Consider the following 21,979-nt stretch of genomic DNA (forward strand, 5'->3'; position numbering starts at 1 on the left):
TTAACGATCGTACTCCTTCATAAAGACTTTAAGAGAAAGCTATTTTATGTTTCTGCAGTTCTTTTCATTTTCTCACCATCCCCTTCATTCCTTGGGAGCAGAACAAGGCATGAGTGCAGCTCCCAGGTGGGAAGGAGGCTTTATTGCTCAGCTGACCCAGCAAACCCAGAGCTAATGCACTACATGCTGCTAAATGGACCTTGGTAAAAAATAACAGGCCTTGACGCATTTAGCTGGACAATCTTGGCTAAAAGAATGATCCAGTTATACCAATCTACACCAGGAGCTAAAGTTCAGTGCAATTGAGCTCAGGGAAACAGGAGAGGAGCAACCTCTGCATTTGGAAATACCTGACATCCACCATTCCCAAGCATACGCCTGGCAATCAGGACATCACCAGCTCCTCTGGCTTTTGCTGCTGCAATAGCAGATGGAGAGGAAGCCCTGACCCAAAGCGCTGCCTTTCAGCTTCCAGCTGACTCCAGCCAGCCCTGATTTGAGGGAGAGATGCTGCAGAAGAGCCCTCAAGCTGCACAGAGGGCTGTGATTTGCAGCTAATCCAGTGACTGGATTAGCACCCTCTGAGCTGCAGCACCAGCTCCAAAAGCAGCCACACAGAGACCACCAACAACAGTGCTCATGTACAGTGCTCTTGGAGCTGAAGGGAAATGGAAAGGGAGTTTTTGTGTGTGTGTAAAAGAGCTGATAGAAAGGCAAAGCACAAGCACCCCTTAAACCAACAACTCATCAGAAGTGACTCCAGAGCCCACCAGGCTCCCTCACCAAAACACCCTGACAACAACCTGGAAGCAGGTGGCACTACCTGGTGTGACATACCTGCAAAGTTTAAACCCAAATCAAAGCAAATTCTCATTTACTTCATGGAAAAAAATAATCTGAAAAATAAGAAAGCTAGAATGCAGTTGGCACCATTCCACACTCATTTTTTAAGCAAAAACTTCTCTCTGACCTTAAACTACCTGACATTCCTATTAAAAAAATGTGAAACATCAAGCTCTTCTCATCCATTTCAGTCCCATAAATCTGAGTACAAACCACTTAGCAATTATTTTATGAAGAGAGCAACACAAAGTGTCTCACGGGGGCTGAGCAGTCTCAGCCAGGAAACACAACACTGCACAGTCCTGCAGAACCAAGTTATCCGGGGGAGAGCTAAACAAAAGGAAATAAACCAAGAGGAAGGATCCTGAGCATCACCCCCAGCCTGACAATGACCACAGCAGCAAATGAAAGAACCCTTCAGCACATCCATGCCTTGCACAGCAGTGGGTTCTTGCCTTTGAGTCAGAATCCATCTCCTCTTCCTGCAGATTTATGATTTTCTGGAATTACTCAAGCAAAAGTTAATATCAACAGGACCTTCCCTTGATCCAACAAGGTAAATCTCTTCACCTGAGCTGTTGTCAATGATTAAAATGTCCTTTAGTATGGAGACCTTGAAGACTTTACCAAAAGAAAACCAATGCTCCCAAGGGTTGGGGTTAGGCAGCAGGCAGCTCTAAATGGGCTCCCAGTTGTGCCCCACTCTGCTTAATCTGCTCGTGCTCAAGACACATTTTAAGATCCTCTCAGGTTAAGACTGTCCCTCTGGTCCCCCTTGCTGTTGTCACCCCTGCAAAGCCTGGGGACAGGCTCATCCTGTGCTTGCCAGTGTCTGCATGCACCAGCTTCTCCTCAGCTGGCTCCCAGGGGAGCACAAAACGCTGCTGATGGGACCAAAACCTCACTAACATTCCAGGTAAAGGCTTAAAAACCATCCAGTGATTCCCAACATCGTCTGCACCTTCCTGATTTCTGTCTGACACTAGGCTGGAAGAACAAATTGCCTTTCCAGCTTCAGCAGCTTCTGTCTCCTTAGGCATCCAGCACCAGCTTCTCATCCTGAGGGGACTGCCTTTTGTATACAAGGTTAGCAGACAGCCGGCATCTTTTGAGGATGAAGACAAGAATATTAAGATATGGGTAGAGGGGGGAAAGAGCTGCAGAGATCTTTGCACTGGGTGAGTGCCCCAGAGCCCCATGACAACCTATCACAAAAGGGATCTTACACAAAGCATCTGCCTCACCAACTCATTGATACACTCCAGCAGCTCTTGGAAACAGGGGCTGAGATTCTTGGCAGGGTGGGAGGAAAAGGGAAAGGGAGAGGAGAAGGGAGTCTTTCTGGTGAGCATGTTTTCTTTCCACCAGCCAGGCCCCTGGGTCCCCTGCTGCCAAAGCACTCAGAATAAAACATTAATTCAATACCACACATTTAATTACACATTATTTGAAAGTGAATTTATTTAACAGAGGAAAATAGTCTTCAGAGAGCATCTGCCTCCTTCAGACTCATGCGTCTGCAGGGAGGGGGGCTTGGAGAGGAGATAGGAAGCATAATGGTTTGTTTTACATCAGCAGCTATTGCTGTTCAGCTCATCCCTTGAAAACAGGAGATTTTTAAGGAGATAGAGTTGTGTTTTGCAGCAACTTACCAGCTGATTTGATTTTCCAGCTAGTTTTCACTTGATTGGAAAGTGCTGCTGCAGACAGATACCACTTGTCTTTCTGTTTTACTATTTTTCCAGGGGAAGGGGAGGATTACTGGTGGAGGGTTGGAGGGGGATTGGCTGCCCCTCGAGGGGCCACGTGATAGTCAGATTTCAGGCTTAAGGCTTCAACAACACAGTAATCAGACACTTAACAGCATCCTACTGCCGAGATGGATAATCACAAGAAAGTGGGAAGTGACCAGGGCTCAGCAGAAGCCTAGCAGCTTGGGGAATGTCTGCCAGCAGGAACACAGAGCCTTACCTTCCATCCTTGAGTCAGAGGGGCTCAGGGCTATGGATTGCTTAGCCTGGGAGCTGACTGAATGGCTCTGCTTGCTACAGCAGGGCCAGGAGCCTGGCAGAACCTGCTTTCAGCAGCGTGCAGCCTCACGTTTCCCCAGCCAGAGCTCGACTCCAGGGCCTCACATTTCCCCATCCAGCAGAGGTGGAGCAGACTCCAGGCCCTCACATTTCCCCATCCAGCAGAGGTGGAGCAGACTCCAGGGCCTCACATTTCCCCATCCAGCAGAGATGGAGCAGAGTCCAGGGCCTCACATTTCCCCAGCCAGAGCTCCACTGCAGAGATGGAGCAGAGTCCAGGGCCTCACATTTCCCCAGCCAGCAGCGATGGAGCAGACTCCAGGGGGCAGCCCCTCCATGGCTGAGCTGCTGCAGGGCCAGAAATGAGTTCCTGGGTCCTTTGAAGAGAGGAGTTTGCTCACAGTGAAGTCAGCCTGAGTTTTGGCCTTTGCTGTCCTCTGGCATCCCCACAGTGTCCCAGCAGGCAGATGTCACACAGGGCTGGCTTAACTGGTGCCACATGAGACTTTGTCCCAGCCCTCGTCCCTGTACTGGCTCTTCACTCTCCTTTATTTGGGAGCAGCACTGAAAATCTCCCTTATCTCTGCAACAGCCTTGATTAGAATGCATTCCCCCTCACCCCAAAACAAAAGAGTCCCAGGCACCACCACTGCTCCCTCCAAAAGGTGCCAGCAGAGCTCAGCCCAGCCAGTACTGACCCCCACAGACATCCCCTGGTCAATCATTTCCCTTTTTAGCCCCAGCAGCCAGATCTTGCTGCTGTCATTCCCATCCCAACCATCAACCTCACTGCCTGCTTGCACACCCATGCAGATATTGCAGCACAGGTTCAGGGCACAACATTAACCTTTTCCTTCTAATTTGAGCATTTAGGGGGTTTTGATACTGCTGTTTCAGTATTGTTCAGTCACTGCCCTTATTCACAGTTTGAAGGGTCTAGCCCACACCATAATTGCTAAAAAAATTCCAGTTATATTGAATATGTTCTGGAAAATACGTGACTATTAGAAGGGTGGCACTAAAGAAAGAAGCATGGTTTGGTAGCGGTTCAAACTAAAACTGTGATCTCCATTATAAAGTACAGAACAAGAACTGACCCCAAAGCTGGGTGCAAAATGAAGAAGTATTTTTAGACAAAGTGCAGTTTCCTCCAGATGTGGAACTGCATAAAGACTTTCAGAAAAATCTGTTGTGACAGAATTCCTGGACCGTCTCAAAGCAGAAAATTTGGTGAAAGAGCCTTGTTCTGCATTTTCCAGCTAGCTGCAGGCAGGTTGGAAGTGCTGCTGATTGTTGCTGTCCTCACCACCATCACAAAGAAAAAAAGGAAAAGGACAATTTGAAAGAAATGTAGCATAATCTCTTTGTGTGTGTGTGTGTGTGTGTGTGTGTGTGTGTGTGTGTGTGTCTATAAACTACAGGTAGTAATATCACTTCTTGCCCCATGCCCAGTCATTTCCCCACCAACAACTTTGCTTGGTGGTCATGAAACGAGTGGCAAATGCAGCCAAACCCAGCTGGGTTTGGAAATGGAAAATTCCAGACGTGAGGCCACATGGAGCAAAACCATGAAGTGTTGAGAGACAGATCTCAGGCTCAAGTTATGATTTTGTTAGAAAGTCTCTCTCTAGTTTGCCCAATTTCCATCTCCCTCCTTCCTTCCCACCTCCTCCAGCTCCCTTTCTCACAGGACTGACACAGGAGCTGTTTTTGTGTCTGTGCCTTGATGAGGTGTTCCCTCAGATCCACGTTTTCCTAACACCCCAAATGGACCTTGCTCTGTCTTTGTTTCTGCCTGAGGTTTCCTTGGCTTGTTCTGCCTGCACATCCCTTTTTCCATCTCAGCAGCTCCTCCTGCAGAAGGAAACCCCTGAAGGAGGAGTAATGTGAGACAGCTCTGCCTGCTGGGCTCTAAAATTACTGTGGTTTGGGTGATTTAGGCTATTGTTAAGAGGCAGCAAATTATGCAGAGAGGAATAAAGAGGAGGAGGATCATACAAAGGAATTACTAATCTGATGGGGAGAGCAGCTGGTCCTCATTTAACCTCCAGGTCTGTGCATGATTGTGCCTCTTTGCCCTGTGCCTGAGTCACAAGTAGCAACTAATTTTGTGCTGGTGCTGCTGTGAGGCTGCACACCAAGAGAAATCCACTTTTCCTCCAAGGTTCCCCTTGCTGTAGGAGAAAAAAAGAGGGGAGAAAGGAGCCCATCAGTCCATCCTGCAGAAGAGGATCCCTAAAGGCAGCAGCTCAGCTGTGTGTTGACTCCAAAGCTGTTCCATGGTGGGATCCAGCTTGTTCCCCAGGCATTGCTGTGCAGAGGCACTGTCCAGCTAGCACCACCTTCCTCTCCTTGGCACAAACAAACCTCTTTGGGCAGTGAGAGGTGAACCAGAAAGAGGTCTCCTTGGTTAGGCTTTGAAAATCCCTCATCACCAGGAGGTCAGCACTGTTTAAGGAGCCATGTGCTCTTGTTAGAGCATCCTTCCCTGATTGCTTCACTCTGTCACTTATTGTGGTTATAAAGGAAAATCCATCCTGGGTTATTGTCTCTGACACTCCCAGCCTGGGGAGAACACAGGGTGATAAAACAATACCTATTTGTCCATTTTTCTGTCTGTCATCCTTCAACAATGTCTCACATGGTTATGAGCCAGATGGTTGGGGTGAATTTTCACAAAATCCTGCACAATGAGTGCAAGAGGGGGGGAAAAAAAAGAATCCTACAGTTTTCTCCTGTGGCCAAACATCAGTGTCTGCACCAGAGGAAATATACCCAGTTAATTCTTCTTAAAGGCCCTGGTGAGACTCAAGAAAACATTCTGCAGTGCTGGTAGCCTCAGAAGACATGATTAATTGCAGATGGTGAAAAGGTGCATGTTCAGCTTTAACTGAACTCTGTTTGAAGACTGGATGATTGTTAAGTTGGTATTCAAGGCACATGTGGAAAGCAACCTATGAGCATCTTCAGCTACAAAACCAAGATTTTTTAAAATATATGTATATACATACATACACTTTTTATATATATCATATATGGCTTAACAGCTTAAATTTAAATGTGTATTATGAAGTTTTACAGCATGAACATACTGCTAGTGGAAAGGACCAAAATCAGCAAGATTTCTGGGGAAAGTGGGAAAGAGTAATACTGTTTTTCAATTACCAGAGGATGCAGAGGCATAAAAGGAACCTCCCAAAGCTGGCAACAGCAATTTGTAAATGAATATATGTAGGTGATGCTGCAGAGCACTGAGTGGGGTATAATGGTGGAAAGATCTTCAATACTTTAAGCTGTTTCTCCTCACTAGCCTAGGACAGGTCTCATTTCATCCAAAAATACCTTGAACAAGACTATATATGTTGCTTTCCTGAACTGCCGTAATTGAAGGTCCAACATCAGATATTGGGATGGTAACATGGCAAAATGAGAGGCCACTAATCCAATCCATCAGTCTCCCTACAAATCCTGTTTCCTTATTGCAATCTGAGCTTGGAAAGTGACCCCAAATTCAGCCTGTATTGAAAAGGTCACCTTGAAGTCTTTTCTTTATTAATCAGAGTTTAAATCAAGTCTTTTAACCTTTTCCCAGGGCAGAGATTTTTTTAAGCAGGTAGTAGGAAAACATACCCAGATCAATATCTGAGTGCATATGAGCACCCAGAGTTCAAAACTTCACTCAGACTTGCATTTACACAGCCAGGCTGCAATTCTCCTGCAGACAGAGCTCACATCAAGTCATCTGAGTTCTCCAAACTACAAACTGGAATTGTTAAGAGAGAAGAAAAAAATAAAAACCAAAGAAGGAATGAATAATTACCGAGCTGTTAAAAATCACATCTTCATTTCTGGAAAGAGTTCAATGAACAAAAAATTCCTACTCTGCCCAGTTTGCTTCATTTATCCTTTCTTAATGGATACTGCTGTTTCTCTGTGGCATAAATTGCATAAATCTGTCTCTCTAGGGATTTCTCTCTCAAATACATCCCAATTCAGGGGAGGCTCTGGCTGTGTTTGGGACCTTGAACACAGTTCATGCTGCTGAAAAATCCCTCAGTCCTACAGAAGAGATGACTCTGGTTCCTGCCTTCAGCATTTTCTTCCAGATCATTAGTAAACATCAAGAAAAACACAGGTGATTAACAGTGACTTCCAGGACACATCACTTTCTACCTCTTTCCAATTGGAAACACTTTTAGCAACATCTCTTTTCTGTCTCTTGCTCTTAGGGCAGATTTCTACACGGGTTCTTTGTTTGGTCGATGCATTTGTCAATGCTTCTACCCCTAGTCATTAATTTCAGATGCCTGGTTCTTGTCACATACTTGTGGAACACCTCAGTGTACTTTATCCACTGAATTTCCCTCAGATATGGTGGCAGGATTAGCTGAGTGTGACCTCCCACTCCTTCCAGCCGCATTTCTTTGGTCTTCACAGAGCTTTGCTTTCCAGATGTTCTCACACAACATCCTTTAAAGTTTAAGAAGGTTCACAAGAATTTCCCAGAACAAACACCCAACTCACTGGTCTGTCTCTTGTCCCCATTATGTCCACCACTTTCCAACTCTCATCCATCTGCCCAATATTAAACAGGCAAATTAAAATGTCAGCAAAGAGCTTGGCAAGTTGTGTGCATGCCCTCAGGATGTGGTCTCCATCTGTAGAGGATGCTCACCTGGTCTCGTGCCCTTGAACAGCTGGCCACTGATAGGAACTCTTCATCCTCCATAAAGCTGGATGCAATTTTGGCAGATGAAAAATATGTAATAATCTTTCTCTCCTCTTATCACTGATTCAGGCTGGCTTTTTGTTCTGCCATCAGCGTAAGTACTCTCAAGATAAACACTTTCTCCTCCACATCCTCTGTATCAGACCCCTGTTTTCCTCAAAACTCCAAACCCCTCCTTGATGTGAGGCCAGTTTTGTTGTCTCTGAGATGTTTATGTGCAAAAGGACTTCCCCGCCTGAAATCCACCCTCAGCATCTGTATGGCTGCTGCTTTCCACCCCTTTCCACTCCTTTGTTTTCTCCTGCACTCTTCTTCCTCCCCTCTCCTTTCATTGTGATACTTCAGCAGTGCTCCATTCTGGTTCCAGTCTCTGGCTTAGCCAGCCTGGTGTATGTCAGTCCCATCATCCTGCCTTTTATTACCTTTATTTTTACTGGACTGAATGTTTAGGGCAGCCTTCCCAATGGTGTCTGAAAGACCTGCATTAAAGCCCAGCCAGCTTTCCTCCACTCATTTTGCATTCCCTGCCAGCCAGCTCTACAAAAGGCCACTGGTTTTGTGTGGCTGCCCTTTCTGCAGACCCTCCTCAGCACTTCAGCTCCACGGGGAATATAATCACTTCAATTTTAAGTGTATTTATTATAGTTGCTCAATTTCCTTTAATCTGTCATTTCTCCTTCTCCTCCCCCCACGACTGCTTTCTTTTCATTGAGCTGTGAGTGCTCTGAGGAGGTTTTTACCTCTGACCCTCTCTGCCTGCTCCAGCCCATCCCTGCACTGGCTCACGCTGGGCTCCTTCTGCACTGATTATTGCTCGTTACCGTGTGGCTTAATGAATGTGCTGGGCCCTTTGCAAACAAATGCATGTGTCACAGGCAGCACCTCCCACTGCTGACCCCTCAGGACTAACTGATGCAGAGAAGACAACACTTTCAGGCACAAATTGCCTGTATTATCAGCACTGAGAAGGAAAGAGACCAAAAAATCTCCAAGGCCTGTCTGACTCTTAACAACAGAGTGCCCATGTCTGCCTGAGTCTTGTAAAACAACATATTTCTGGGCAGGGAGAACAATGTTTTTATGTAGGGGATGCATGTCCCTCCAGTGACAAGGCTGTAAAACCACAAGCATCCCCTCAGAGCTGGAGCTGTAAGAGCCAGAGAAGCCCCAGCTGACATGAAAACCATCAACATGCCTCCCCATATGTAAAACTGTGTGAGCACACACACCTCCCGAGGCTTAATTGGTGTATTAATGTATTAAAGCACTGACACAAACAAACAGGGACTGCCTTCATAAGCTACAAAATCCTTGAGTACATTGTAATTAGCTGGGCTTGTTAAACCACTTAATAAGCAATAGATAGCATGTGTCTGATGCCCCTGCGTTGTGGCTCAGAGGGAAAGACAGGCAATTGCTTAAATATGAAATGTGCTCAGCTCTTAGGTAAATCCTCAGAACTGTTCCCCTGACATCAGGAACTTTTGCCCAGGGCAGACACAGCTGAGATTAACACCAGGGTCACTCAACACAGCCCCCACTCCTCCCCTTATGACCTGTTCCCATTAGACAGCTCAGGGAGGAAAGGTGGGAAGGGCTGGCACTGGGAAGCAGCAAGCCATCACCAGCATTCCTGCTGTGATCACCCTTTTCCCACTCCCTAAAGAGTCCCAGGATAGGGGAAAAGTCATCAGGGACACAGCCAAACCAAGCAAGACAGCTGCAGAGCTACCCAGCATCCCTGAATGCAAATGGGCAGGCAGCGCTTTAATTTTATCCCAGATCCCAGTCTCACTCCCACAGTGCTAGCACCCATCCATGTGCCCCTGTGCAGTCCAGCTGGCTATCCAGCTCCAAATTTAACTCTCCCAGCACATCACCACGCACCACTGCAGCTTTCCCAGAGCAGGCAGAGAAAGAGAAGCTCCCTCAAACACCGCCTCCACCCCAGTCCACCGCGGGGATCTGCAGCTCTGCAGCTATTCCTAGATCCCAACTGGATTCTTCCTTTCATCTTTGTTCTGCCTCCTATTCTAGTGCTGAACCCCAGGCCTGCTGCCTTGGAGCTTCTTCCAAACACTGCATTCATCCATTTTTAAAGGTGACCTTCCAACTTTAAAGGAAGTTAGCAAGCCTCGCCATCTTCATTTGCCCTCTCCTTCTTTTCAACCTGCTCTTTATTATGAATTTAAAAAGGGGCATGAAAGGTTTTCTCTATTAAAAATAAAAGCTTTAGAAAGATGACATGTTTCTAAATAATTTCTCTCCCAGTTTTTGCAGCAGACATCTTGCCTGTCATGGTGTTTGATTGCTGCAAACTATCAGCTGCCAGTCCTGATGCTCTGATTCAGCCACTTACCTGACCTTGTAGGGTGCCTGTCACCCCACCCCATCCCTGGCCATTCTCTCCCTAATTCTGTCACTACTGTTTGGCCAAGCAGTGCCCTGAAAGGTTCTGGGTGAAAAACAACTTTTGAGTGAGCAAAGTGGGGTTATTTTTAACTTGGACAATACCAGATAGCCAGGCTAGACTGTGGCCTCATAAGCTCCTGGGCTGGCACGAATGAAATGCAGCAAATAAATGAAGTTCTCTTTATTTCACCTTACTGCCAAAAGTGCATTTTACAAGCCCTGGGGCTGTATAGCAATGGAAAGGGAAGGTGTCTCTAGCCCTGAGCAACAAGATTACTCTTGCCAATGAATTGGTGACAGTAATTAAAAAGGAAATAGCAAAGCAACATGAGAGTTTCCTGCTGCTCTGGTACAACATTTTGCCCTTTAATCAGGGCAAGCAGAACATTAATTTTTACTGTAATACAACTCATATAGGAAAGAAAACCATAATCTGATAAAGCAAAAGCTTAACTTCCAGCCCTTCTCCTAGATTACAGAATCAAACAAACAACAACAGCAAAGCACAAAGAAAATAAACCAAACAAGCAGTCCCTCTTCCTCCCTTTACACCCTTTTGGCTGTGAGTTCTGTTGCTATCCAGACAGGTTGTGTTGTATATTTATTTTTGCCAAGAGGTCAGGACACCACAAATCACTGCCATACAGCTACATTCTGGATTTAATCATCAGCATTTGCTTCCATCCAAGAAACCAGAGATGTTTTCTGGGCTAAGGACATCTGCCTGCCAGGCACGAGGCTCACACTCACAAACTCATTTCATGCTGACCACCAAGTGACCACGAGCAAGCAGGAGCCCTTATTCACAGCTGGCTGGTGCCACACTGAGCCTGGAAGGGCTTGGCTCAGCCAGAAAACACCAGACTCTCTTCCCAAGCCATTCAATAATCCCTACCTGACACTGTTTGTCAGGCTAAGTGTTAATCCTTAAGCCCTGCTTGATCCCATAGCATCCCTAGGACTCTCTTTCTCCTTCCAAGCCAACAGATCCATGTTTTTCCTGACAGCCCCACTGTGCTCTCACATGCTCACTTGGACATACACTGTAACTCTTCAAAAGCCAACCATCAAGCTGCACAGCAAGGGAAGCAGCTGATTATGCTCCTCCTACAATTATCTACTGAAAGTAGGTGAGTAGTTCAGATTTTTAGGAGAAAAACAGGGCTTCCCAAAGCAAAGGCAAGATTTCAAGGAGGTACTGCCAGGTCAAGTCTGAGTACAATACATGATGGAAGGCTCCTTGCTTTGCCTCACAGCCCCAGCCTTTCCTTGGCTCTGATGCTCAGTTTTATCTTTGGGCTATGAATGATTCATGGAGCCTTAAAATATATATAATCTATATCTCCTAGAACAAAGAGTCTTTTTTTCAGGGGGTTTTAAGGGAGCAGGGAGCAGCATGTGTGCTGCCTGCACTTGGGCTTGGATGTCCCTTGGGAGAGGACCCTTGTGGTTTCCCTGCTTCTTCCCAAACCCAAGCAGCTGTTCTGAGCTTGCAGCTGAGCTCTGTGAGAGACCCCAGCTCAGTCTCTGGGACACAGGGATGTGCTGCTGAGGGTCTCCAGAGCTGCTGTGTGGAATCACACCCAGCTCAGAGCCAGGAAGTATCAGTGCACGGACACTGCCAGTGGACTGTCAGTACTTAAATCATTTATACAGAACTGCAATAAAAAACTTACCTCCATGTCACAGCCTAATCCCCTCAAGGCTTTACCATCCCGACCTCCAATCCTCTGCCTTGGGCTGTGGATCACATTTAATGAATGTGTTTCTTCCCTTGGAAATCCAACACAACCTTTCCAACATGGATATTTGATTCCTACTACACCCACAAACACAAACACACACTCCCCCCTGCATCACGATCAGCAGGCATCTACTTACTTCTCCAGACCAGGACACCACTTTGGGCAGCTCCAAGGATCTTATGCCAAAAGTATTTCCTTTCCCACTGCAAAGATGACCATCCTCTGGTTTCTTGTTGAGGAACCTAAGCATGGGGCTGGGTGAGATCAGGTGAAAGCTCCAAGCAGTGGGGACCTGCTCTTACCCAGCAGGGAGCACAGGGAAATGAGAGGTGGAGAGGGAGGGTTGAAGCCCTCAATGGATCATGTCCAGCAGGCTGTGGGATGGCTCCCTCCCTGTGCTGGCACAACAACAGCCCAGCTGGATGACAGACTGAGCAGCACAGTGCCATAAGCTAAGGGCACAGACATGTCCCAAAGGGTTGAACCAGCCCTTCAAGCATCACCCAAACAGATTCCTGTGCAGCCCTTTAATTTCAGTGGCCCTTTCAGGTCAAAGAGCCAGGTTTGATCTGAAAGGGACACTAATAATTCTAATAATCTCACATGGCTTAACCTCCTCAATATTATTCTGCTTAGCCAATACCAACTATGGACGAACCCACAGCTGAATCCTCCTACTTACATGAGGTCTTCAACTCGTGTTGTGCTGTATCTACAGCTCATGATCACCACGTTTCCTTGCTCTTGGAGTCTTAGAGGTCTTCCTTAGAAGGGACATTGTCAATCCTTACCTATTTGGGCGTACATGGAAATATCTTTTATGCTCAGGAGTCTTCTTTGTTTCCTAAGGATGACTCTGTCTTTTTGGTGAGAGATATTTGCCTTTCCTTGTGACACTTCTATTGACATCATTCTGCCCTTTTTTCCTTTTTTTGTGGTTTATGCCAGCACCACTGAATCCAAAGAAGGAAACTTGGCAAAACATGAGATGCTTCACACATTACAGCCATGCAGAGAAGCTTAAGGACCTACAGAGAATGTTACCCAACTCCCAAGAGCCCACTGTGAGGTTAACAGGATCAAACTGAGCTCAGTCTAGTCACAGGATGATAATTTCACCCAAGATACGCTGTCAGGGATTTTGTTACCTTCTTCTAAAGCCATGGCCATAAGATCTTCTGTTTGCGTTGAGTGGCAAGTGTGTCATACGGCTGCAGAAAAGCCACTCTCTCTGTGTTGGCACTGGGCAGGAGGGTTAAGGCACACCACTGCCTTTTTCTGGCTGATTGCTAATGAAAATGAGAGACTGGCACTATCACCAAGTAGCCACCCTTGCAGTTCTGTGCTCTCAAGTTCTCTGAAGGAGCCAGCAGCTATGCCAAACACCTCCCACAGCTCTGCCATACCTGCTGGCATTTGGGCTGCATCCTCCTTCACCACAGCTGACCTGGTGGCCAAACAGGAGCAGCCGTGGGCGGCAGCCCTGGCCCCAGCAGCTTTTGGCTCTTGTGGTGTTCCACTCCCACACAGTGCCAGACCTGCAGCATCTCCAGCCAGAACAGCCCCTGCTTTCTCCTGAGCAGGGACTGACAGTTCCCCACTGATACTGTCTAATGCAGCCAGTTATCATTGATGCATTTAGAGCAGATCCATCAAAATAATTCCTGCTGGAGGTCTGAATCCAGCACATTACACACAATAGCTCCCTAGAAGGAGAAAAAATGACACTTACCTGTCTTTAAGGGAGGCCCTTCTCATCTTCTGCGACATCTGTGGGTGGTGAGATGTGCTGGCTTTGGGGGACTCGTACCTCTGCAGGTGTTCCAGCAGAGCTGAGCATGTGACTGCAGCTTAAACACTTAAATTTCCAAACCCTCTGAGACCACCCAGTAAACCAACGTGTCACAGACATCTTTTATGAAAAATCCTTTCCTTAGGATTTTTCCTCCTGTGAAGCTGAGAGGCCTCAAGAACAAAATGTAAACAATGATTATCTGCTGCTGTGGAATGCAACAGGTGCATCTGTGATTGGTCTCATGTGGTTGTTTCTAATTAATGGCCAATCACAATCAGCTGTGACAAGCCTTTGTTGTTCTTTTTCTATTCTTAGCTAGCCTTCTGATGAAATCCTTTCTTCTATTCTTTTAGTATAGTTTTAATGTAATATATATCATAAAATAATAAATCAAGCCTTCTGAAACATGGAGTCATATCCTCATCTCTTCCCTCATCCTTGGACCCCTGTGAACACCGTCACACCAACATGTCCAGAAAGCTCAAAGCAAACCTGCAGCCACCTTCAGAAGCCCACAGGAGGCTGGATCAGGCACTATCAAGGAAGAGGTGACCGTGCACAGCTGCTCCTCTCATCCCCACATATTGCCTGGCCCTGATACAGCAAACCCAAAGTGCTCTGTTGATCCAGAATATCTCTAAAATTGCCAGGCAACAAGGCCTCACGAGGAAACCTGAGCAGAGATATGACTCTTCAGCCTGGCAAGATGAGCTCACACCAGTGATGTTGGAAATGTGCATTAGCTTGATGTCACTGCACATGCCTGACAGGGGCACCAGGGACTGAATCCTGGCAGGATCAGGCCTTGGATACATCAGCCTGAAAGGCCAGGAGCTCCCTCTCTCTTGTATCAGGTGTTGTAATATACTCCACCACTTCACCAGCCTGGTCCATGGACTGTAAGCATCCCTCCCTCCCTGTCCCAATTATCTTAATAAACAGACTGGACACATCTCTGACTCACTTAAGATAATGATGACCTGGCCAAAATCAGTTTATTCAGACATCCTGGCAGTTTACTGAGCCTAATGCAGCCCCAGTCTGGCTCTCCCTGACTCCTCATCAATGAGCCTGACCTCCAGCAGCAGCTACTCTGCCACCAGTGGATGGAAACCCACACAAGGGTCAGATAAAGGCTGCTCCCAGGATTCTGACTGGAGCCAGGAAAGATGCTTGCTCTGAAAGCAAGCTCTTAACTGTTCCAAAGGCCCAGGCAATGACAGTTTTTCTTGTCTGCAGAAAGACCTGTCAGGATGGTATTAATCCCAACATATGAAAAGAAACATGGGGTTGGGGACAACCCCAAATAACAGATGACTGAAGGGCATCTTTGCATGTTACATTTCTACCTGTCTGAAACATTCACTCACCCAATCCAAGAGCAAAACCAATACTCATCACACAACACAAATATTTGAAGCAAAATCTTGGAGAAAAAAGGCCAAATACTCTGAAATAATAAACAAATGCTTACAAAAAGTCAACTTCTCTGCAGGAAACAGGCACAGATCACAAATGAGTCACTAACAGTAGAGTAAATCACTTAACCAGCACTTAGAACAAATCCCTCCACTTTATACAGAACAACCAAAATTTATTCCTGCTGATTAGTCAGCAATTACACTCACAAGTTCAAAATAATACCAAAATTCAAATGTAGCTGTCTTGCAGTTGCTCTCTGCTTTACTGCTGGAGAAACTATCATCATCTCTTTGCGAAGGAATCCTCCTGCAGTTATTTACTGGTGTGTGGGCTGGGATTTATTCTAGCTCTCTGGCATCAGACCACATGCTGCCACCACCAAGGAGCCTGCCTTTCTTAAGGAAAGTAGTGGGGACAGCACTGGAGAAACCACAGAATATAAAGGCAAAGAAAAATGCAGCACAACAGCAGAGATACATCATTGCTTCATCAGGTAGAGCACCTTCTCCAGCTGAGAGTGGGCAGGTCTCCCATCAAACTATACCCACACCTTCAAAGCAGCCGTTTGCACTTCCCCACAGCTTGTTAAGTTTTCCTCCAACTGCTCAGGCTATGCAGGCACTGGTAAATGCATGGTTAATATGGACTCTGACTCATTGCACAAACAGCACCAGAAGTGCTTCCAAACGTTAAGGAAAAAAAATGAACTCACTCAGCATTGATTTCTTGTGGGCTCTCTTGGCTGCTGCTCCTCCAAACCTGTGATTTTTAGCTTTACTACTGTGTCTAGGCCTCTTTATCCTCTGCTAATGCCAGGCTTAACCCTGAGGATCTGCAGCTTGTTCTGGGTACAAATCAGAGCAGAGCTGAATCAGCAGAAGCAGCTTCCTCTGACTCCCCATAGCTCCCAGGAATTCCCTGGATAGCAGGACATGGACACAGGGAAAGGACAAAGGCCTGATGATAGAAAGAAACACCAAACCACCACCTTCAAAACAAGGTCAAGCCTCTTGGGAGAGAAGGCATTGACTCCTCAAAAACATATCTAAATACGCAAAAGAGCAGCAAAGAACATCAGGAGTCAGTGCAATGTGGATAAGCAGCTGCAGAAACTCAATATACCCCAACCATGACCTACAGCATCCCACACACCCTGCAGCAAGCCTGAGCCCAAGGTCCCACACAATGATTCCAACCTGGAGAGTGCCAGAAACACACTGTGCTTGTCGTGGTCCCTCCAAGCAGGAGCTGAAAGAAACATTACTCCATCTTTTTAGAGTCAAAGTACAATGAGCCAAAACTTTGTTTCTCTGCTCATTCACACACAGGCTCCACACTCTACAAGCCCTGAGGAGGCGGGGTTGTGATGTTCATGAGGAGCTGCTCATTCCTGCTAGAGGTCCTCTGCCCGCATCCTACCAAGCCAGCATCTCAAGCTCCTCTAGTAATAACTCCTTACTTGAAGAGTCATTTGCAGCCAGAGTGGGGAGAGAGCAGCACAGCATTACCAGCTCATGGTCCAGCTGTCACAAAGAGCACGGAGCCTTCACATGGGCACATCAGGCAACAGAGACAGCCAAGAAGAAAAAACAAGAAGAAACAAGTGCCCAACCCCTCTGTGATGCCTGTCAGAGCCCATAGTTAAACCAGCTCCTTTTGAACTGACAGCATTGAAAGTATTGTGGGAACTCATATGTAAGGAGTCAGTTGCCCTGAAACACAAAGCAAAGTGAACCAAAGCTGACCATAGCAGCAGGCTGAATAATTGGCTAATCAACCACTGTTTGCAATGTTTCTGGGCTGTGAAATCTCATAACAGACCCTGCAGAAGTGGAGAAGAAAAGACAGAGCTCCTAAACCCCATGTTTGTTTCCCACACCTCAGAAAGAAAAAGGAAACAGGGATGGAATCCAATGCAGCTCAGCTGCTCATCCCTTGTGTAAGGTTATGTTAGGAGACAGACATTTGTCTTGGGCACGGCAGACATTGCTGGAAAGGTTAAGGTCTCAGCCATCACCTAATCCTGTGAACCACAGCACCCCATCACTGCTAGAGAAATGCTCATTAGAAGGGAAGGTCATGCAGAAATTCACCCACAGCATCATTTTGAGACATTCGCTTGAAAGTCATGCCAGGAAGTTATAGGAACAGAAGGATGCTGGAAAACATGTTTTTAATTTGCTCATCAAAACTCTCACCAGGTTTTCTAAGAGGGTTCCAGCACCATCCATCAATATGTGCTCAAACACACCCCCGTCTTCATGCCCACTGTCACCTGCAGGTTGGCACAGCAGCTTTTAGTCACATCAGTGACATCTCCTGTGAACAATTCTAAGACACAACTAAGAAACACCCTCATGCCAAGTCCCCCACATTGCAGAATGATTCCTCTCTCCTCCTGGAGCATCCAACCACCTGGACATGAATTTCTAATGGGGAACCTGAGCATAGTGCTCACCTGTACCCCACTGCCTCTACAGCAAACACACCCTTGAGAGATTAACATGAGGTCAATTGTTCCTGAGGAGAGCACAACAATCCAACACCCAACAGCCAATTTTGCTGGTTTCTGTCAATTTGCACAGCCAAGCAAGGAGACCCGAAGCAACAGCATATCCTGAAACAAAAGCACTGCAGCCAGAACAATCTTTTACTGTCAGGCTCCCTGAGAGATAAGGCTTCTAATAAAACTTTTTCCACTAACTATAGAAACTTGTCTTGGCAAATCCTGACACAATCTCCTGCAGTACCAGCTTGTCCCTGAGAATATGACCATTTTACGCTACAAAAACCAACAGGTTGTCAACTGAGACCATTAGCAGCTAAGCTCCCAGGTAAGAAAATATCTTTGTGCCTGATGAGAGTGACAGAAGCAAGAGCTACACCTGAACAATGTTCCCATCACAACTGTAAATCCCACCCTCCGCACCCGCCAAAGAAGAAAACAAACCAAACTCCCCACAAGTAGACAATTTCATGAAGAAGTAGACTATAGGACATGTCATTCTGAACATTTATTTATTTTGTCTTCAAAGAAGAGGCCTGGTGCAGCTGTTTCGTTAGAAAATAAAGTGTTTATTAAGAAACTAGACATTGAACACCCCTATAGTCTCTGTGAAAAGGGACCGTCCCATTTCCCATTAGCACAGGATGATAGTTATGGCAAGATAAGAATGCTCAAAGATGGAGGAATCTCATTGACAGAAAATGAGGTAATGATTTACAATAATTAAAAATAAAATAAAATTTAAAAAAGAAACATCCTTAGACTTGCTACTTAAAGCCACCAATCGCAAACAGCCACGACTGGCTTTCGTTTTCAGCAGTGAGGAACCAGAGACTTTAATTGGTGTTAAACAAATTGAGACATCGATCACAGTGGGGAGAACTGCTTTTAATTATGTTGTACGGTCCGGAGGATTTCTTCTAAGCAGAGATGGACCTGAGCTGCAAAATTCAACCCTTCCTCTGCTAGGGTGTTTGGATATAGGCTTCTGGTCCAGGCCCACGGATGCATCTCTACGACTGATACACACAGTTGAGAGCAGAGTCCCCTGAACAGTGCTAGGGAGAGGAGACAGTTCAGACGGACAAGACATCCCCAGGTCAGGTGGGCAACTTCCAGGAGATGGGGAAATTCAGTTCAGACAAGCACCCAGTGATTCACACGCTCGGTGAAGCTCCTCCTCACTCTGTGAATCTGCAGAATTGAGGTGTCCATGGCACACGGCCGCAGGTCCTCTCTGGCAGTGCACCTCTGGCATTTCCGGCTCCGATGCGGGCAGGAAACGTTGTTGGGAGATTTGGTCATGGTTTCTGAAGCCATCCAACCTGAGCCAGGTCTCCTCGTGCTAACACAGATGCCCCCCTAAGGCATGTCCATTAACTTAAAGCAATCTGCCACCATCTCTCCAGTACTCTTCTATTGCACTTTACCTTTTTATGCAAACGAACCAGGAGAAGAAGCAAGAGAATGGAATATTCCCAGCGCTATCCCTATGGGACAGCTGATAATAAAACCTCCTGGCAACCTCCAGGGTGGTTCATGCAGGTCACCTGTAAAGGCAGGATGAAGCAGAACATCCATTCTGAGGCTTCTGCCCATTTCTGGTGGAGAGGGACTGTGACTCTTTCCAGTGGCAGTGACCCTTGAGGGCTGGTGATTTAGAGACACCCCTGATGTGATAAGGTCACCTCGGGCCACCAAGAAGGCAAGCAAAGCTGAGTGGCTGGTGAGCAAGCTCCTGATCCAATATTCCTCTCAAAAGGATCTGGCCACACCTGAATCTTTTGGAATATTTTTTGTCCTCTCGAGAGAATTTGCTTTACTTATAGGTTATCACTGATATGTGTGAGCAAATCTGTACTTCCCGTACACATGACATCCAGACAGTCCAAGGAAAGCCCTGCAAATTGCCACAAGGGCAGCTGGCTTCTCTTGAGAACAGGATGAAAGGGTTTACTTTTCCATCTGAGAGGCTTTGGATGAAGTAAGACAAAAGTGGGATAGGAGAGGGGAAGAGAATACAAATATTGGCCAGAACAGGACCGATACTCCTGTTTTTGCCAGAGAAGAAGCAACAGAATAATTTTTTTCCTCTCCTTCAGTCAGCCAGCCTTGAGCTGATGGTTCTGGGTATGCAACTGGGTTACAATCAATCTCTAGTGGGGTGGGCATAGAGGGGAGAGCTAAATGGGGCTGGAAAAGGCCCAGCAGTGGGACCTGCGTGCGTCTGATATGCTTTTCCACTTTGCTTACTGCTCTAGTCCTGGCAAGGACACAGACCCTCCTGCGCTATGGATTCTCCATCCATGTGGGAAGTGCAGGCAACTCCTCAGATAAAGCTCATCATTTAAGCAGCAGGGAGAGACCAGAGTACGACAACGAGATAGTCAGATCCAATGAGCCGCTCTAACACACACAGACAGACAGACAAACAGGAGAAGCCTCCTAGAATATGTGCACTTCAAAGATAACCACACTCTCTTCCTGTCAGAGAAGTAAGATACTTTTTTCTTTTTTTCTTTCTCTTTCCATTCCTTCCAACATTATTTTCTGTGCAAGAACTGGGAGCGGGGCTGCCTTTGTTCTTACCAAAAGTCTTCGTTCTGCTTTAGTTTCTTCCAGGCTCCCCGCCTCGGCTCACTCTGGGAGACCTCCCATGGCGGTGCCACGTAAGAGGTGATGGCAGCATTCACTGGGTGTTGCGAAGACACAAGCTTACAAGGAAAACTCCAAGCAGGGAGGACATGACTAAAGATGTCAGTTTGGTTGGCTTGGTTGGGTTTTTTTTGTTTTGTGTTTTATTTTAAAGCAAAAGTACAATTATTTACTGTGTTATTAGGATGACTCCTTTCAATTGGGTTTTAATTCTCTTTATTTTGCTCTCATTGCTGCTGTTGTGCCTTGCAGGAATATTTTAACGAACACAGCGACCATTGGAGGAAAAGAACAACCCTGTTATCTGGTGACAGAAAACCACAGTTTCAGTTGGCTTTAACGTGTGTACAGGCAGGGCTGTAGAGTCCTATTGGGAGGAGACCTCAATCCATACAGACCACGCTTACTGCTTCCCACCATTTTGAGGGCACAGCCTATAAACTTGACATCAGAACAGGGACTTTTAAGGAGTTTTTAAAAGCCATGACGTCCTTTGCTGAAATAAACACTGACATCCTCAACATAAATGCCTTGGTTAAGAGGTTTGGAATGTCCAGGGAGGCTTATTGGATTCAACATAATTTCTCTGAAACCTAAAGGGGAAAAAAAAACAGAAAAAAGAAAAAAGCAAAATAAAGTAAACGAAAAAACAAAAAAGAGCAAAACTAGAAAAAAAGAGAGAGATATCGACACACATGTGATTATATAAAAAAGAACCAAATGAATAACTAGCAAACGGCTGCCATTAAATTAAAGCCAAAATGTCCTCTCCAGGCAGGGCTGCCTCACTCTGTCTTTCCATAAAGAAGAGGCAATCATTTCATGTGCAGCGTGCAGGCACAAGTGCTCTGAGGACAAGGGGCATGCAAGAGGTCTGGATAGACAACTAGGAACAACTCTTTTCCAGAGGTTCCCATTACATCCAAATTCCTACCTAGTCCATCTTTTCCCTAGGCAGACAGTGAGGAATAGGTAGGCTCCTTCCTGTGCCTACTTCTCTCTCATGATTTATCTAATCTGGCACAACACTCTTGAAGCCAAAAAGTACCATTTCAAGGCTGGGGAGACCTGACTCTCATAACCCCATAGACCTTTCTTCATCCCAGCTGTCCCATCTACACCAAACCCTGCAAGCTGGAGGCATCTTCTCCTCACACAACCCCACCTCTCTAAAAAATCAGATTAGGATTTGCCAGAAACACTGGCCAGATGAGAACGAAAAATAAGGGGAGCAGAGATCATAGGCAAGCTCCTTCCGTCAGTCCAACAAAATTACAGGGCAAATATAACGTTTTAAAGGGTTGTATCAAACATCTCCTCAGAATGCATCTGCCTTTGGTTGCCCCAGCCAGGGAAATTCACTTGTTTGCCATGACCAAGATATGCATGCAGGATTTTGGGGATTTTTCTCATCTCTAGCAAACTCTCGTGGGTTTAAAAGGTTTTTCCAAGAAATTAGTGGGATGTCTCATCTACATAATTGCCCTAAGATTTAGAAAATACTCCTGCAGTCACAGGATCCTAAACAAATCAAGTTAACTCAAGTCTGGCATCACCAGGGCAGCATGGAGCAGCTTGGATGCCATTAAGAATTGATCTCAGTAGGAAGAGTATTTTCAAACAGGCTAGGAAATTTTCTCACACCAAAACTACACCAGCTTGAAGATTTTTCTTTTCCTATTTCTTCTTTCTATTTTGTCTTTTATATCAGTTTATGTTTCTCCACTGCACTATCTTACTCCATCTGCACATCAAACACGTTTCCTTTGATGGACCTGGGGATACAGACAAAAGCTGTTTGTTTGGTTTGGAACTGTTTAACTTGTTTGGGGGAAACTATCT

The 21,979-nt window shown here is 46.0% G+C and overlaps 1 protein-coding gene across 3 annotated transcripts in view; it reads right to left on the reverse strand.

The window, feature by feature from the left end:
• NTRK3 (neurotrophic receptor tyrosine kinase 3) overlaps nt 1–21,979 on the reverse strand; it is a 216,391-nt gene that overhangs the window by 57,019 nt on the left and 137,393 nt on the right. Inside the window, exon 13 of one of the 3 annotated variants that reach the window (XM_074549226.1) lies at nt 18,031–20,730. The exons of the other annotated variants lie outside the window; for them this stretch is intronic. Within the exon in view, the coding sequence (XP_074405327.1) occupies nt 20,612–20,730 (119 nt within the window). The 3' untranslated portion in view covers nt 18,031–20,611. Of the gene's footprint in view, nt 1–18,030; nt 20,731–21,979 lie in introns of those variants that run through there. 3 annotated transcript variants of the gene reach the window in all.

The sequence above is a fragment of the Zonotrichia albicollis genome, chromosome 11 (assembly GCF_047830755.1).
Source record: "Zonotrichia albicollis isolate bZonAlb1 chromosome 11, bZonAlb1.hap1, whole genome shotgun sequence".
NCBI classification, from domain to species: domain Eukaryota; kingdom Metazoa; phylum Chordata; class Aves; order Passeriformes; family Passerellidae; genus Zonotrichia; species Zonotrichia albicollis.